This window comes from Macadamia integrifolia, unplaced genomic scaffold (genome assembly GCF_013358625.1).
Source record: "Macadamia integrifolia cultivar HAES 741 unplaced genomic scaffold, SCU_Mint_v3 scaffold1218, whole genome shotgun sequence".
In the NCBI taxonomy this organism is placed as follows: domain Eukaryota; kingdom Viridiplantae; phylum Streptophyta; class Magnoliopsida; order Proteales; family Proteaceae; genus Macadamia; species Macadamia integrifolia.
The window spans coordinates 92,579-105,967 of record NW_024868121.1 but is presented as its reverse complement, the minus strand read 5'-3'; the positions used below and the strand labels follow the sequence as shown (position 1 = coordinate 105,967).

General features: G+C 41.2%; 1 protein-coding gene across 1 annotated transcript; it reads right to left on the bottom strand.

Moving 5' to 3' along the window:
* Positions 1-4,770: 4,770 nt before the first annotated feature.
* Positions 4,771-6,029, bottom strand: LOC122063141 (gluconokinase-like). Its single transcript, XM_042626822.1, has 4 exons — positions 5,931-6,029; positions 5,692-5,734; positions 5,443-5,522; positions 4,771-5,362 (listed from the first exon to the last, which is right to left on the bottom strand). Exons 1-4 carry the CDS (start codon positions 5,947-5,949, stop codon positions 4,926-4,928), a joined length of 579 nt encoding a protein of 192 aa, XP_042482756.1. The 5' UTR covers positions 5,950-6,029; the 3' UTR covers positions 4,771-4,925.
* Between the last annotated feature and the right edge of the window lie 7,360 nt (positions 6,030-13,389).

The window sequence follows — 13,389 nt, the reverse complement described above, 5'->3', positions numbered from 1 at the left end:
TTTTCATCCAAAAACCCATTTTTCTTGTAGTGATGGGCTTTGCCTATGAGTTGGGTCTGTTAGTGCCCTTTTTACCTCAAAATTTACCTAGTAAGGAAGGAAGGACAACACTTGGAATCACCATGTTCCAGGTTTATTGTAGAGGACTTAACATACCCTACCTTAATGTGGGACCCACTACTATAAATTCATTGGTGAGAGGTCCTTTCAGTAGAAGGAACAGTAATAAGAATTGGATAGTGTGGAAGGTCCAGTTTGAGTCAGAAAGTTAGGGTTTGCAGTTAAAACAAGTAAGTTAAGATGGAATTCATAATACTAAATATTCTATTAAATACACTGTAATTAGGAACCAAAACTGACAGGGAGGATGAAACCCTGATTCGGGAATGTCACACCCCGTTCACACAGAACCGGACTGGTGACTGGGTTAACTCCGGTTAACCCAAACCTGCCAGGATCATCTGATACAATATCCAACCACAGCATACACACAACTAAGAAAATCATTCAAGAGTTCAGCGGAAGACTTAATTTACCTGTAATTTCCCCCAATATACTTGATACCCAAATTGTAATACATAGTTAAGTACATGTGGGCCCGCAGGCATGATATTTACACAAGAAGAATACAATTTACATATCAAGTACACAAAAGGGATCGCCAAAAATTCAAAGAGTAAGCTCAGCTCGGTATCAAAACTACGGTCCCGCAGCACAGCCCTCGCACGAGCAATCCGTATCGTGCTCTAATTCCTCGAGGACCCACCAATCCTCTTTAGGGAATTCAACTGTGGGGCCCGACCCTTGCTCCTTAGGTTGATGACCTGCAAAATCCTCTAAAAGGGGTGCACACGTGGGATGAGCTCACTAGCTCAGTAAGTGAAAAGAAGGACCACACAGCAGTCCACACAACAATCACAATCATATGCACTATATGCTATGCAATTCATTTTTAATCACATCCACCTAATAACATTACTAAGTCTTTGGTTTAGTGCTACTACAACCACAGTGCGCGTATACTTCGGGTACGAACTGCGAACTCCATCCCGTGTACGCCCATAGGGCTGTCGGAAAAAGCCCACTGTGAGTACTTAGAAAAGTAAAGCATGCCAACCATCCGCTCTCAATATAAAAGTAAATAACAGAAAATAAAAGTGATGACTCCAGTAATTTAAAAGCAGTACGATTGGCCTCTTGAATATACCACCGGGGTTGTCGACTGTCCTAATGACCAGTCAGGCATATGTCTAACCGTCACAGTGACCTGACAATCGCGACCACTGCTTCCCCCCAAATGGTAACCCAACACCTCAACCCCTGCTGGGAAGGGTCGTAGCACGGGAAGATAAAAATCCTATACCGCATGCTCCTATATGACATAGTACGATTGCATAGTGCCTCTGTGTCCCATTCCACGGGCCACCAATGCACTCGTTTCCAAGCCGACTACGGCATCTAGTCTACTAATGCATTATGCATAATGATGCCATCATTCATCACATATTCACATCATCATTTGACATTAAGAAAATAAACACAACACACAAGTCATAATAATATGAGGATGGCTAAGTTACACATAATTCGCATGATGGCATGACTAGTCTAGATACAATTAAATGAATACCAAATAAGTCTTAAAATAATGCCAAACGTCCTCTCCCCACTTACCTGTTGTGTACAAAGATTCGCGCCCGGTACGGGGTGAGATTCGGTGCGAGAAGCGTAAGTTTTGGTGAACCTATCATAAGTGAATGATGTTAGAATTTCACCACTTTGGGGTCAAAAATAACAAGATTTGATGACAGAATCATGTTTAGAATCCTAAAAGAAGGTCGCACGTCCGTTTTGGGTCCGTTCAGACGTAGAAATCACGTCGGGAGCCTCTCGGGTGGGTCGGACAGCCCACCTGTCTTGACCTACCACTCATGACCGACGGGTAGGTCGACCCACCGGTCTTGACCCACCGATCATGACTGACGGGCAGGTTGGCCCACCGATCGACCCGTCGGTAGGGCCCGCCAGTGCAGGCCGAGGGCCTGCTAGAACCGACGGGCAGGTTGGCCCGCCGGTCGGCCCATCGGTAGGGCCCGCCAGTTGACCCTGCTAAGACCGGCAGGAAGGTTGGCCTATCGGTAGGGCCTGCCCTCTCAGGCGGGTGCCCATTTGGCCCATCGGTCTTGGCTGGAAAATGCTATTTTTTCCCACCTTTCCCAACCTTTGGGAAATCAAATGGGGCTTTTCCAAACCCATTCTCCACACATTCAAGGTCTCATAAGATGGTTCTGACCTAGATCTAGGTTAGATTTAAGGAATGGAAGCCATCTTACCTTCTTTGCTCAAGAACTCGTTTAAAACCCCAAAATGACTTCAAATCACCAATGCTCCTCCAACCATGGAAACACTTCTTCAAATCCTTCAAAATCAACACATAGACCATTTATTAAACCTTAGATTCATCATCTCAAGGGGGATTTACAGGACCTCAAGAAACTCTACCCAAATCAAGGGTTTTACTTGGGTATGGTGAAAGTTTAAAGAACCTAGCCTTTGCTCATCTCGTGTTGGAGATCACTCTTCCGGCATCGGAATGGGAAGATCAAACCTCGGCGCCACTGAAATCCATTTCTTCTTCCTCTTCCTTCCCCTTTCTTCTTCGTTCTCTTTTCTCTCTTCGTTTCTCTCTCCTCTTAAATCTTCCCACCAACTATTCAGTGTAATAAATGAGATATTGAAAAAAAACCACAAATCCTGCTATTTATACTTTCTTAAAAACATTAGTGACACATGGGTGAGTCACACAGGTGGGCGGATTCGCCCACCTGTGACCGCCCACCTGAGGGCCGAAAATTTGGCAACAAGTGGGATTTTAATGGAATTCGACTCTCGACACGAATCTCACTCTCGGCATAAGGTATATTATACGTATGCGCTTTAGGATACGGCTACATACCTGCTTTATCCGTACATGGCCTTATGATATGTGCATGTACACGGCTTGGGTACACCCGTCTCTTTTGGCACTGACTCAGACTTGTCCAGTCAACCGGTGTTCAAAGTTACCCTTGCCATCATGGTCCATAAGGAATCAGACTTAATCCTCTCCGGTTCAGGTCTTGCATGGTTAAACCAGGTCAATCGTGTAATTAGACCAGATTTAAAAAGTAGGGTGTCACAGGGAACCTCTTGTACAGAAGTTTGGAAAACAAGGTGAGTGGGTGCCCTGACTTATTTTATAGAGTATTTACTTTATTTAATTTTTGCTTGTATCTCATGCATCCTGGTGTGTGCATATTATTATTATTTTTTTTACTGACCTGGTGAAGTTGGGAAATGAAAAGGTAAGACAGGTAAGATGGGACACTAATAGATGCCTAACATTTATTTGCATATGATGTAACTAGTGGATGATTGATCACATTATGTAGAAATTCATAGGTTAGGATTATCACCACCCAAGTGTTATAACCCTTGTCAGTAGGGGTGAGGAATTGACTAATCCTGACTCGTGGTTGCCTGATCAGCAGCACTTCTAGGGTACGACGTATTGTACCTAGAGATGGATAGTAGCAAGGTACAATGTACTGCACACTAGACTGCCAGGGGTTACAAACCTACGTGTTAGCTGGGGGGACCGAGGTTCTTTTTGGGACTGGCTGACTCCTACCTACAACTAGCTTGTATCCTTGGAGCCCGACGTACTGGAAAGGGGATACCACCTATGTTGTATAGCACTGTACCACCTTTACAGACTTAGTATGGACTAGGAAGTAGTGTAATTTAATAAATCCATGAGCATCATATAAAGTGTGGAGCATGCATTGCATTATTTGTATTGTGTTTACTTGCCTATTCACCCCCCTCAATGAGCATGTCATGCTCACTCCTCTTTATTTACCCTCTTTAGATGACAAGACTGGTATTCGACCGGCCACCGGCACTAATTATGCGGCAATGGCCATGGACTTTATGGCCAGTTTTTCAGAGAAAAAGACCAACCACGGACTTGAATGCGGATGGGACGACTGTGCCTTCAGAGGTCAAATTTTCCTACGAATAAAATAGACATATAGGAATTCTAAAATAGACATACAGGAATTCTTTTTTTGTGTATATATGTTCAACTGAACTAAAGCACTCTGATGTACATATCTCTACCATTGATATAGTGAGAAGCATTGTAAATATTTGTTTTGGAATATGTTAACAACAACTGGAATTGTAAATTTGTTCTATCATGTAGAAGACACTAGAAATATGTAATATATGTAACTACTGGACTATTGTACATGGGAACAGAGATATATGTGTGTGGGGTTGTGGTGTTATGATTGTACTTCCCTAGTCTTGATCCTAGGAAAATAGACTGATTGAATGTGGTTAGGTGTCCAGTGTCACATACCTTGACCGATTGGAGGCAACGTGTGACATAATATTTGTACCCTTTGATCTATCATATTGATCCAACAATTTTCTATCATTTGGTAATGAATTGTTGCCATTCCCAAACTAATGAACAACGCTCCTTATAACTATGGAGCAGGGATTTATTTCTTAAGAATCGGATTGGTATCCATACGATATAGATCCAGATCCTCCCAGACTGTCTTGGATTGATTGGTTTTACCCTTATTTTTTCATTTAAAAAATGAGTTTCATTACGATTTAACCTTGATCAGATCTCGATATCTGATTCAGGATTGGCCAGGTATTAGTATCGGTCACCACGGATCCAATGCCGATACCTCATTCCCTGCTATGGAGATCTCCTCATCTATTTTCAATTTATTTCAATATATAGTAGTACCTAAATTACATCATTTTTACCCAAAAAAAAAAAAAAAAAGAAGCTAAATTACATCATTTCCTCCCTTCTTGTGAAAATGAAGTAATAAATCTCATAACCTCAGTTCATAAGAACATCATTTGAACAAAAAATTAGTCATAATGGTATGCACGATAACATCAGCGCTCAAAGTAGCATCAACTGTAAATATCCCTTCAGCCATATCAATCTGAAGCAAGTCCAATTGAGACCTCAAAAGTGAGGCAGGCATGTAATGATTCCCTTCCTCTTCCCTTTTTTTAAGTCGAGCTGCTAATACATCCGCCGCAGCATCCAACAGAACAAACTTAATGCCACCACCACCACCGCCGCCGCCGCCGCCAACTTCACTTGTCAGTTTGTTGTAATCAGGATCGGCCATTCGAAGGATTTCTCTGTATCTCTTTTGTAGAGCCGAACACGCAAGAATTACATTTTTGCTATTGCTTATGTGCCTTTGGAGTGTGTCACGGAGTGTTTCGAGCCAGGGGATCCTGTCTTCCTCCGATAATGGTATCCCTTTACCCATCTTTTCTGCATCATCAATTGGTTGAGAAAGAATTAGAATTGTGGAGTAATAACATGGATTTAACTAAGTTCACATATAATTAAACCTTTGTTTGATTGTGGATGGAAATCGTCGGCGTCCAGAAAACTGCAATTCACGGCCTTTCCTAGCAACGCTCCTATTGTTCTGAGAATCTTAAAAATCAGAATATGAGTATTATCGTTGAGAGCTACAAGTCAAAGCTGTACACGTGGCAAATAAAACAAGATCAACGGTGTGGATCTCCGGTTCTCATAAACAGAGAGGGAGGAAACCTGTAAATGACAGATGGGGGAGGAGAGAGGAGGGGGCTTACGATTTGCCTGAACCAGAGACACCCATGATCACAACTGCCAAGCCTGTAGTTCATCTCGTGCACAGAAAAGAAATCTGGTTTTAATAGATCGAATTCCAAAAGCAATCAAACAAGTTAAAAAAAAAAAAGGGAAGATTTTTGTCATCTGAGATCCTTCTCCCATTTCAATCATACCCTTTTTGAATAATCCATCAATGACAAATCAGAGAGAGAAAGAGAGAGAGAGAGAGAGATCTGACCTCTTAGAGTGGAATCCATGGTTGAGAGGGGCAAACCGCGAGGAGAAGAAGAAGAAGAATAGCTGTCTGACAGTCTTTTTCCCAATAATATGTGGGGAAATGAAATGCTTTTCATCCCTATGTCTAATTTCACCTACCAATGCAGACCCAGGTGGCTTTTCTTTTTGGTCCAAGTTTTTTAGGTCGAATCCGGTCCAAGGGCTGGCTAACTGGCTCGAGTCCAATTGGACTACGACCATAGACTGTTGGGGGCTTGATATGACCTTGTCTTGATCTATTTCCAGGTCCAGAATCTCAATCATATCCATCCATTGTCATAGTTACAGCAATGCATGTGGTTTGAAGCTGGCCTTTCTTGGTCCAACTCACTGAGCCGCTCGGTTTGTGTCAAATTGAACAAACTTGTTCCGGGCTAGTGTTGGTGTATTAAAATGGGAAGACTTTCAGCCCAATTATGTCATGAATTCAGATCCTCTTCAACCATTGGTATGCCCAACTCATCATCTGATGGTTAGGAGCACTCGGACATGCACCCCAACAAATGAGTGCTAACCCTAATTCCTCTCAGCCATCAGATGCGCGTTAAATCTTGTCTGATGAAGAAGATCTGAGTCCATCTGTCACACCAATTTTGCTGGTTTTAATTCAACCCAGATTTGATTGGGCCATTACCCTCACTGATCGAACTTGATAGTTCAACATGCAACGCATAGGCTGATGTGGGCTACGTAGAGTGGAGGCATAGAGCGAGCATTAATAAGTGATGTCTCGCAAGTCACACTCATAGTTGAAAAGTAGTTTTTTTTTCTATTCAATTTGTCCTTCTCAAAACCTTGTGACGTTCAAGAAGAACGAGTGAGGCTCTCGGGATGTAAATAAATAGTTGAAAATTCGAATTCATTTCAGATTCATTCTCTAGGTATGTATCTAATCAAAGGATGTCTAGATTTGGATTCAATAATCTAGAAAATAATTATCTAATTCGAATAAATTGAGGTTTCTTAAAGATTCAACGGGTCTTAAGAGAATGAGAAAAAGAGCCCAGCAATTGAAAGACATGAAATAAGAGAAAATCATATCTAGTAGAAGAGGAAGGTGCAGGTTTACACAAGTTAGGGATGTAAATAGATAGTTGAAATTTGAGTTCGATTTGCATCCATATCCATTTAGGAGTATTCATATCTAATGAAAAAATATTCAAATTCTATCAAATCTAATTCGTATTCAATCCATTTATATCCTTTCTCGCAAGAGGATAGCTTCACCAGCAATAATGTTGTCTTTCCCACACCCAATATTGTGACTTCCGAATGGTTTAGCACTTGTTAGGAGCTTGAACGCCAAACATCCAATCCCCGAGGAGATTTTGGTGCTAGTGGAAGACATCATAACCATTGCCAGTGGTTTCTCCAACTGCTCGAGAGTTGTAACCAGCGATTTAAATCTTGGGAATCGGATTAATATCGGTCTCAATTGATATTGATACAATATTATTTGGATTAACTCATATCAACTTGAATTGATCGTTTTTACCCTTACTTTTCATTGAATTTTTTTTTTTTTTTTTTTTTTTTTTTTTAATGATTTTACCCTTGATCCAATACCAATACTTTATCCAAGATTGACCAGGGATCAGCCTTAGTCTCAGCAAATACCAATACGATACATCCTATCCAAAATATCCAATACCGATACTTAGAACCTTGATTGTGACTACTGTTGCTTATCAAAAAAATTTGCAAAGCATGCAGCTGCTCCTATAAGTTTTCCTCTATTTGGGTCTCTTTCCCTCCCAGGCTCATCATTTAATCTCTTGAGTATCATATACCCCCAATTACGGTTCTAAGTATCAGTATTGGATCAATTGGATCATATCAGTATCGGTTGAGGTGGATGCTGATACATCGTCGATCTTAGATCGGGTATTGGTATTGGAACAGGGGTAGTCATAATAAAATATTTTTTCCTTTACTTTTTTTTTTTAAATATAAAGATAAAATTAATTGATTCAGATCTATGTAAAATTAATCGATTCAGACCAATACAGACCGACCCAGAGCGGTATCTGCCTGCCCCCAATTGACATCATTGATAAATAAATTGCCTTTTCTTCCTTAATTCTCACGTTTAATAAAACATTCATTTTCTGTTCCATTTTTTAAGTGAAAAATGGCCAAATAACATGTACTCGATTTCTTAATTTTTCGTTCTCAGTTTCAAAGGCACAATTGCTCTCCATCTCAAATAAAATCTACTCAATCAGTAGCAGTTTAGTGGTTCGGTAGGGAGGTGGGTTGGGGCCATGGTTCTAAAAATTGGATTGGATCAGGCAGTATCAATTGGATGGATGGAAGACAGCCTTGATTGATTCTCGATCCTGAGTTTTCCGATTTCGATACACATGTATATTCCAAGGGCTAAAACAAAATAAAAATTAATTTTTATTAAAAATAAGGGTAAATTTGTTCAAAATGATAAGATCCAAAATGGTGTCTGTCTTGATCGATTCACAGACCAGTCCAAGTTTTAAAAAATTGGTTCGGGATGAGGGGGATTGGTTTGGAAAAAATACAGAGCAAATTTTAATCGTTTCAGAAATCAGAACAGTATAAGAAAGGAAATAGAAGGAAGTCACAAGTTAGTCGCAGACCAATGGTTAAGGGTTAAGTTAGTAGTGACCTATTGCAACAAAAAAAAAAAATCGTGAACTAGAGTCCATTTTTGAGTTGCTAAGTTAGGGTTTTGAAGATTGAGTCTCAGAAAATAAATACAAGGTTAGGGGATAGGAGAAATGATTCGACTCAATTGTGACTCAGGTCGAAAAACCGAGTTGTCAATGACTCAAACAATTTCTGACCTAGTATGATCATTTTATATTCTGGCCAGATCTACATAACTCTTGACCAGATTTTGTAAAATTTTGATTCCAGTAAAGAACTTATCCAAATAAAAACCTGATTTTTCAATTATGGTCACACTGTAACAAAATCATTCAACTACAATAAAAACCGCCCCTAATTAATGGGAAAATTGCTACCATTTAAATGACAATGGTTTTTTTTTTTTTTTGGCATAGATAACCAAATTATTCTGTTACATTCATCCATGACGTATGATATAATCTCCAAAACAATATAAAATCCACAATTATATCCAAAAGTATCAAAATATGATGTACACTCTCACGGTGTGGCATAAGCACAGTGGTCATAAACATAGTCCTGATCATGTTCCTCTGCTTCTGGCATCCACCAGTCACTCACATTATACTCCAACCCAGAAGATACTGGGTCACCTGCCATCAGCACCACGGTACCTACATCATCATCTAAAAAGGGGTGTATACGTGGGGTGAGCTTTCCAACTCGCTCAGTGAGGGGAGGGGTCAAGCACATCCAAGCAAGACAATAGTAGTAATAATTTATGATGCATGATTGCAGAAATTAAACACATAGTCCATGATGCTCATGATGCAGTTCATTTATTTATTATCCACCTAACAATACAAACTAAGTTTGGTAAATACTACTATGGTGCATTAGGCTGTATCCCTCGTCTCAGAAATGACATCGACTACGTAGTGATACAAACCCTAACAGTGATTAGAAGCTTACCGGTCCTCGTATGCATCCATGGGTCACCCAGCAAATCCCTGATAATCCCCTCCTGGTAGTCATGGTACTGCTAACACATTAACCACTTCGGACATGTTCCTGCCTCCAACAACAATTACATTGTACCCCAGGAGTGGCACTTCGGAGAGGCACATCAAACATACTATAATGGGTTATCCAACACCTTAACCCCTATTGGCAAGGGTGTGTAGCATAGGGAGTGAAACCTAACCACATATATACTACATGCCTTCATAATGATACAGTTAGTATGGATTACACAATACCGGAGAGACCTCGGCCACAAAGTGTAATCCATCTCCAAATATAGTCTCAAGTACATGATACCAGAGAGGCCTTGGCCACAAAGTGAAACCTGAGACCGTTTACCTAATCTAGCATGCAAATAGCAGTTGAGTATGGACTACGCAACACCGGCAAGACCTCAGCCATAAAACGAATCCATTTTCAAATGCAGTCCCAGGGTACATGATACCAACGAGACTGTGGCTACAAAGTGTAACCCGTGACTACAACTAACTCTAATACACATAATCAATGCATGAATACAACATACATATGGAAATCACGACACTGGTACCACCTCGGCCACACCGAATCCCATCATACATCTTCATACAATTCATATCATGATCGTAAAATGATAATTTCAATTAAATATATAATTCTAAGCATGTGAGCAATTTAATAAATAATAAACATTCCAAAAATAAATACACTCCATCCCTCACCTTGTTGATCTCTGTTTGTTTTAGGGTTCAAGTAAGCCACCGATCAATCTAATCAATTTTAGCTTTGGGGCACGTGCGCATCACTGTCCTAGACACAAAGGGAGTCGTACATCAGTATATATTGGGAACATCGGGAGGGACCTACACAAGTCACCCCCCCAAAATGTACAAACACTATCTCCCAATGATAGTAATGTCATGGGAAACAACCACTGGAAATAGGGCATTTCCACTGGAAATATCAGACTTGTTTCTGGTGGGCTGTTTTTAGTGGTGGTTCAGGTCGGTCCAACTAATCTGGAGCTTTCTGGCTTGGGCCCGATCATCAAAATTTGTTGCATGGAGTTTATAGGGGATGTTCCTAGCATCATTATAAGCTAAGAAAATTCCAATTCTACTAAGTCATTTGGGAGATACGTTGATTGAAAGATCGAAACCCTAGTTGGTCTTTTGGCATTACATGTTACCGAAGCTCACCGGGCTTGGTTTGAGCTCAGCAACAACACCGGAAGGGTAGAACACCCATCCTACAACCTTAACATTGTGTGTATACTAAGATTCCATCCATACCTAGCTTTGTCTAGGTCGAAATGAAGAGAGATTGGCATGGGAGGTTTATATTTACCTCTGGCAACAATTCCGGCAACAAGGCGACAGCCGGCACCAAGGTAGGCCTTCAACCTTCTCCTCTTCTTCTTCTTCTTCCTTCCTCTCCTCTTTCTCTCCTCTCCTATGTCGGGCACAAGGGAAATGAGGAAATGAATCCTCATTTCCCAACTTATAATTGAAGTGGGCCTTAGGGTCTGTTTGGTTTGGGCCTCTTTTGAACTAATCGGGTTAAAATGAGTTTCGGGGCATGAGAACCCACAAATTTAGGTCCATAAGGTATCCACATCAAGAGGAAGGTGTGAAAGATTATTTGGGATCATCTGGAATCATTTATGATGCTAGTGGCAGGTACCAAGGGCATCAAAACCTCAACAGTAGCCTGTCAACCCATCGAAAATAGGCACCGGATCCCAAATCCTAGTTAGTCTTTTGGCATTACATGTTGCCGGAGCTCACCGGGCTTGGTTCGAGCTCAGCAACAAAATCAAAAGGGTAGAACACCCATCCTACAACCTTAACATGGTGTATACACCAAGATTCCATCCATACCTAAGGTCGAAATGAAGAGAGAGAGAGTGGCATGGGAGGTTGTATTTACCTCCGACAATGATTCCGGCAATAAGGCGACAGCTGGCACCAAGGTAGGCCTTCAACCTTCTCCCTTTTCTTCTTCTTCTTCCTTCCTCTCCTCTTTCTCTCCTCTCCTACATTGGGCACAAAGGGAAATGAGGAAATGAATCCTCATTTTCCAACTTATAACTTAAGTGGGCCTTAGGGTCTATTTGGTTTGGGCCTCTTTTGAACAAATCGGGTTAAAATGAGTTTCGGGGTACAAGAACCCGCACATTTAGGTCCATAAGGTGTCCACATCAAGAGGAAGGTGTGGAAGATGATTTCGGATCATCCGGAACCATTTATGATGTGAGTGGTAGGAACTAAGGGCATTGGAACCTCGATAGCAGCCTGTCAGCCCATCAAAAATAGGCACCGAATCCAGGCCCAGGCTGCTTCCGGTGGCTTGTTTCTGATGGTCAAGACAGCAAGCTATCTTGATAGCTTGCTATCCCATGGTTGGTCTTGCATGGGTCGTTACCCTCGGACATGCCCAAGGCTTTTCAATAATTATGATGCGTGCCAGAAATTAAGTGTGGGGAGTCGATTCACTTACCGTCTGGGATCAGAAGGTATAAATCCCCTCCAGTTAGGCACGTGATGCATGAATATGTGGGGTCATCTCTACCACTTCAACAATGCACAGCCACAAGCTAAAACCCTGTTGTACGTTTGATCTCCGATTCGAGGCCTGTCACAACAGTTTAAATTTGATGAGATTAGGGCACGGGTGTAACAAAGCTAGCCTTGATGAACTAGTGCCGGGTGGTGACTTTCTTTTAAGGGATAGAATCCTAGATAAGAATAGACAGACCATAGGTGAATGACAGATACCTAATGGCCTTACATGCCAAATGGCGATTCTTGGGGGATAGAATCCTGGGTAAGAGGTGACGGACCAATGGGTGGATGATAGATACCAAATGGTCTTTCATGAAAAATGACAATTCTTGGGGGACACAAACTATGATGATCTTTTAAGGTACTTTGACTATTAATCAAGGAACCAATTTGTTGCCTTTAGATGGTTGAAACCGCACTTGCACATATCAAGTTGCCTATGTATCCCCCGAAAGGAATCAGGTTTGACGTAGTTCAGGCTATTCACCCTTTCAAACATAATATTTCTTGAGTTGATCCATGTTGACAAATCCGGGTATTTCTTTGTTGTTGTTGTCTATGAGTTTTACAGTTTTGCCTAGTAGAATCTCTTTGACAGTGAATGGGCCACTCCAGTTGGACCTGAATTTCTCTATTGGGTCATAAATTGGGGCTCTTTGTTCTCGAAGAACAAGTTCACCTTCTTCTATGTGATGAGGCTTCACATTCTTGTTAAAGGCTCGGGCCATTCTCAATTGATATTTCTTCAAATTATCCGTGGCTTTCATATGCCTTTCATCGAGAAATTTGAGCTCATCATGTCTGGCCTTTACCCACTCTCCTTAAGGTAGCTGACTATCAAGGAACACCCTTAGGGATGGTACTAGGATTTTCACAGGTAGAACTACCTCAACCCTATATACCAAAGATGTCTAGTATGCCAATAAGGCAAGGGGTAACTTATCAACCCAACCCTTATGTGTTTCTACCATTTTCTGTAGAATGACTTTGATATTCTTATTAGTAGCTTCTACTGCCCCATTGGTTTGCAGCCTGTAAGTGGTAGAGCAATGCCTTCTGATACCGAACTTTGTACAGATTTTGTTGGTTTTGCCCCAGAAGTGGGTTCCTTGATCTGATATCAATTCTTGAGGTACTCTATATCGCACAATAAAATTTTCTTAGATGAATTTGGCCACCTTAGCAGATGTGAGGACTGCATAGGACTGAGCTTCTACCCACTTGGTGAAATAATCAATGGCTACCAGGATA

What these genes read in the sequence shown, in the direction of transcription:
- LOC122063141 (XM_042626822.1), bottom strand. An exon ending in GTCTCTGGTTCAGGCAAATC is followed by an intron (nt 5,523 to 5,691) that starts GTAAGCCCCCTC and finishes TAAGATTCTCAG; the next exon opens with AACAATAGGAGCGTTGCTAG. An exon ending in CCATCCACAATCAAACAAAG is followed by an intron (nt 5,363 to 5,442) that starts GTTTAATTATAT and finishes TTGATGATGCAG; the next exon opens with AAAAGATGGGTAAAGGGATA.